The following is a 5,129-nucleotide window of genomic DNA, read 5'->3' as shown; positions in this document are numbered from 1 at the left end:
TCATGCACTCCAGCGAGGGCGACAGAGCAAGACTGTCTGAAAAAAAAAAAAAGTACATGTATGATTTACATAAATTTCTAGAAGCAAAATTATAGTGAGAAAAGTGGAACGATAGTTATGAGAGGGATTAATGGGAAAGGGGCATAGGGAATTTTCTGAAGGAAAAGTTTTATATCTTTATTGGGGTGTTACCAAATGTTACATCACAAATTTTAAATCTGTGCATTTTGTTTAAATTATACCTCAATTTTGGTTTGGCGTGGTGGTTCACGCCCGTAATCCCAGCACTTTGGGAGGCTGAGGCGGGTGGATCACAAGGTCAGGAGTTCAAGACCAGCCTGGCCAATATGATGAAACCCCGTCTCTACTAAAAATACATAAATTAGCCAGGCATGGTGGCATGCGCCTCTAGTCCCAGCTACTTGGGAGGCTGAGGCAGAAGAACTGCTTGAACCCAAGAGGCAGAGGTTGCAGTAAGATGAGATCGTGCCACTGCACTCCAGCTTTGGCGACAGAGCGAGACTCTGTCTCAAAAAAAAAAAAAAATTTACCTCAATTTTTACAAATTTGAAGTACTATGTATCTACTGGATCCTAAAGTTAAACATAATCTACCATACATAGGAAGCATCTAATGAATCTTGTTATTAAAAACCAACACAGGACATTCAGAAAGCAGATATGAAGCTTTAATTCACCATGGGCATTTCTCCAACCATTCTGTACATTAAACTTTCATGTCTTCACACACATACATCTTTTATAAGACAGTTTTCTTACCAATATGGTACTCTGTACCATACCAACATTCCATTTAACTAGTTAAGGGTGTATTATGTATCATGAACCACTGATTAAATATAAATACAGAAGTTGAATACATACATTAGAAAGTTTAAATTTTAAAAAAATTTAAGAAAGGCTAAATACCATGAAAGTTTACATGTATTCTTTAATTCTAGATACCATATCACAGTGACAACCAATTACAATAAAAGCACAATTGCTTTTAGATGACAGTACATTCAGATTTCTAATACCCAATTACTTTCATTTCTACAATGTCAACTCCACGCTGCATTTTCATTTCTATAGAGAGTAGACCAGCTTTCAGACTGCAGACCAAGTTTCTTGTGTAATAATATTACTATCTTGATCATGACCACAGGAAACCAATTTTATATTCCCTATACTATATAGAGATGAGACATTATTTGGTGTATAATATGAAACTCTTCAGTGGTGGTGTTCAAGAACATTCAAATAGTAGCTGAAAATAGGGTTTGCTAGAGCAGTCCACATATATCATTAAAAGAAAAAGGCCCAGTCAAAACATTTAGAAATAAATATATAGTACAGCCTTTCCCTCTCCCAGATACTTCCCAGGAAAAAAGTTCCAAGCTGACTTCCAAAAAAAAAAAAAACCCACAAATAAAAACAAAAACACCTCAAAAAATAAACATTATATGATATTCGGAGCAGCAATCTTCCTGAGTCTATTTTCAATTGAAACAAATTCTGCAGCCAATACTACACTGATTCAGTATCCACACTCCAGAAGGAATCCTTAAACATCTAGTTCATATCCCCCAAAAATGTGAAAAGACTCCTAAACACCCAAGTTATTACACGATGGGAAGCTGATATTGGCTTGTATTAAAATCCAGGTGAGTATCAAACATAATCACAGCCATTTTTTAACAGTGATGCTAGAATAAGTGATGAAAGTATATGCACAGCTGTATACAGATCACTACTAAACACAGGAACAAAATGCCATTTGATGCATAGTAAATAAGCTCCCAAAAAGCCAATTTGAATATATTTATTTCATTTATGTTGATACAGTATTAGAAGGGACTGAATATAATTATGGAGACTGCTGCAAACATTTGATGTCACTACGTAAGTGTTCTATTAAGCATCAGGCATGCACAGTAGTTACCTTTTAAAGTTTCTCATGTATATATCTTAACACATATATCTTAAGCTACAATATGTTTAAAGCATTTAGTCATTTTAAACCCAAATATTTTAATTGACTTATGTCTAAATGGAGAAAAATAAAAACTTTCTCCTGTCTCAATACCCAATGGTAATATTAAACCTTACTCCCCAAATTGATATTTAAACTTATTTTATATATGTCATCTTTAAAATTCCAAAAATGATGAAAAGTCTTATCACTACTAAATAAGAAGTACGATTCCCCGGCAGCAGTCTACCCACCACACACTTACAGCATGCCAAGCCTTTGGGGATTATATAAGAGTGGTGTGCTGGTGGCTACAGATGACAATAATTGAAGAGATCAGTCTCTTCTTTTTATTCTGGATCTCCTTATTTTAAACTAAAGCTTTTCATTAATACAAATAAAAAATCTTTTTTTCTTTATTTAACTTCAATAGAAGAGTAGATAAAACTAAAAACCCTTATTGTCTCCAAGTGTGTGGCAAAATAGAAAATGTTTCAATTACATTAGGAAATCGGGTGGATAATGGAGTATAGTTATTCCACTTAAGAAGCATTCCAGTCAAATAATCACAAAAACAAATTCAGATTGCTTGGATCTTGGTCATTTATGGCTTAAAGAATTGGATTTGAAAACCACTTCAGGCTAAAATAAATGTATATGAATAATGCATAGACTGTGCACCTAGAAAATCATGCAATAAATATATGTTCTCACGTACACTGGAATCTCAGTGAAGAAAGGGGTCTGCAGGTGTGAACAGTACTGTTTCTTCACTTTAACCAAGAGACCACACAGCAAGATACTTGCTTTTGGCCTATTCAAGATCTTATTTGCCAGGTCATCCTAATTTTCTCAGGTTGGTAAAAGAAGCCAATGTTTCAAGACACCTGTGATAAAGAAGTGACTTGCTTCAAGTGCAGGTGCCATGAAATCTGAGCTAGGCAGAACCAGACTCTCCTGACCCTGCCACCCTGCTGCAAAGTCAATTTAAAGTACCTGACTAGCTAGAGTATCAAATGGGTAAAGCCTTAGAATGACCAACTGGAAATGTTTATTATAGTAGTATCTTTTTTAAAAATCTGCCCTTTAAATGTATATCATTTGAGAATTGCCAGTGAAAGAGCCACTCACTATTCTTGGTTTTGATACGCCCCTACAACATGAGAATTGAACTGAACTACAATGATTGTAATGTCATCTCTGTACATTCGAGCAAGCTCTTCAGGAAGACTAAGCATTTTGGAGAGGCGCTCATGATCAACAGTCCCAAACTCGTTATTGCCTACAGCGTGGCGAATGAGATGGGTTGCTGCATTCTGATCCTCAAATACCGAGGACATTTTGGTTCTCCTTTCTGTTAGAAGGCCGTGCATCTGTCCCAGAGTCACCTTGTAGCCACCAACAGCTATTGGCTGTTGGTGATGCATGCCAGTTAAGTACTCACCCACAATCCTAACCACATCCTGCCTATGCATAGTCTCCCACAACCCATCAGTAGCCAACACCAGAAACTTATCCTGTGGTCTTAATCGATGGTAAGTTACCTCTGGCTCAGCAGTGAGATAAGGAGGTGTGTGATAATTAGGAGGAATAAATTTGGTATATTCATTGTCATTCAACTGGTCTGGGCCAGATTCTATCACTCTCTTTTGAAGGTCAATGCTCCATTTGAACTTTACATCTCCAAAAGCCCTAAATGGCATCAGCAAGCCAAGCAGCCGATCCTGTTTCACCACACTCTTGGCCTCACTCTTTGGATGTTCCAATTTCAGCCGTTCTAGTTCTCTTTCATTTTGAGCATTGTGGTCGTTAGACAGCGTGACTGCTGACCATGAGCCGTCCTCTTCCTGCACACCCAGCATGGCTCTGCTATCGCCAGTATTGGCCACATGAAGGTCAACACCATCCACATGGGCCACACAAGCAGTGGCTCCAGAAAATGCCACTCGAAGCACCAGATAGTTGAGGAAGGAATTAGGATCACCAACTTGTGCCTCCAAGGAGATGTCATTATCAAGCCTCTTGAAAGCATTAATTAGGGCCTCCTTAACATCAATATCAGTTGACTCACCAGTGTTGAGGTCTATAAGCTCTTGCCAGTAAGTCCTCAAGCTGTTAAAGTACAATTTGGATGCCTCCTTGCTAAAGTAATCATTGGGGTGCTTGTGCCACTGGAGAATGGGTAGCAGTGCCCGGCCACTCTCCACTGCATTTTCAATCTCTAGCAAAGTCTCATGGGGTAACAAAGAGACAGCAATATAATAAAAAAGTCTCTCACTGACTGCCTGGGAACAAGCACAACCTGCATGGCCATCAAAAACCCCCAAAAGCATCCCTCTGGTCTGCAAGCAGGTTGCTGCACTTCTCCGGTCCTCAATGGGCGCATTTGCAGGCAGCTGATTGCTGTCAAATCCAAGGATAGAACTGACATTTTTGCCATCAAATTCTGGCACTTTGAAACTGTATTCATTAGCTTTAAGGATGCTATTGACTTGTGGAGGTGTGAGGTAAAATTTCTGTGGTGTGGAAGCATATCTCCTTCCTTGGGTGTACTGCCACCAGTTCTCCTTTGGCCTGCAAAAGGTAGCATATGCTGGATGAGGTGTGTATCTCAGTCGACTCTGAGGAATGTAGGGTGAGGAACAACAGAGGTGTTTGTGGTGGCAGTAACATGCAGTGCCATAGATCCTGCTCAGTTCACAGTTACGGATCAGAGGAAAAAACAGTTGAGTTGGTGCTGGCATGGCATCAGAAAACAGTGGCAGGCTGGAACTTCTGACTGGGATTCCTAGACAGCAAATTAGATGTACACAAAGAAAAGAGTTACATTTCAGGATACTTAATCTAGCTTTGCCTTTATAACAAATATTAAGCAAGTCAATCTACATGCTAAGCCTTTGCTAGAAGGTACTACATTTTATACACACATCATGTACTATTTCTACAGGGTGTATTCTGGTAGGCACAACTCCCAATCATTCGTGGAACCAGGACTGAACTCCTGGCTCCTGTACTCAAACTTCAATTTTCTCTTTTCTTTGTTCTTCTTTGTGCAGTACAAACTGTGCATAATGTACAACAGATTTGGCTGGGGAAAGCTGAGGAGATGAAGGTTATATAACATTATGCAGTAGCAGTCTACCTGACCAATCATC

General features: G+C 38.8%; 1 protein-coding gene across 4 annotated transcripts in view; it reads right to left on the bottom strand.

Annotated features, from left to right (window-relative positions):
• Positions 1-666: 666 nt before the first annotated feature.
• PDP1 (pyruvate dehyrogenase phosphatase catalytic subunit 1) overlaps positions 667-5,129 on the bottom strand; it is a 9,202-nt gene continuing 4,739 nt past the window's right edge. For all 4 annotated transcript variants that reach the window (XM_023222876.1, XM_023222877.1, XM_023222874.1 and 1 more), the window contains one exon: positions 667-4,762. In XM_023222876.1, coding sequence (XP_023078644.1) covers positions 3,105-4,718 — 1,614 coding nt within the window. In that variant the 5' untranslated portion in view covers positions 4,719-4,762 and the 3' untranslated portion in view covers positions 667-3,104. The remainder of the gene's footprint in view (positions 4,763-5,129) is intronic.

This window comes from Piliocolobus tephrosceles, chromosome 7, assembly GCF_002776525.5.
Source record: "Piliocolobus tephrosceles isolate RC106 chromosome 7, ASM277652v3, whole genome shotgun sequence".
Taxonomy (NCBI): domain Eukaryota; kingdom Metazoa; phylum Chordata; class Mammalia; order Primates; family Cercopithecidae; genus Piliocolobus; species Piliocolobus tephrosceles.
The sequence above is the reverse complement of the archived record's forward strand: the minus strand, read 5'-3'. Positions and strand labels throughout refer to the sequence as shown.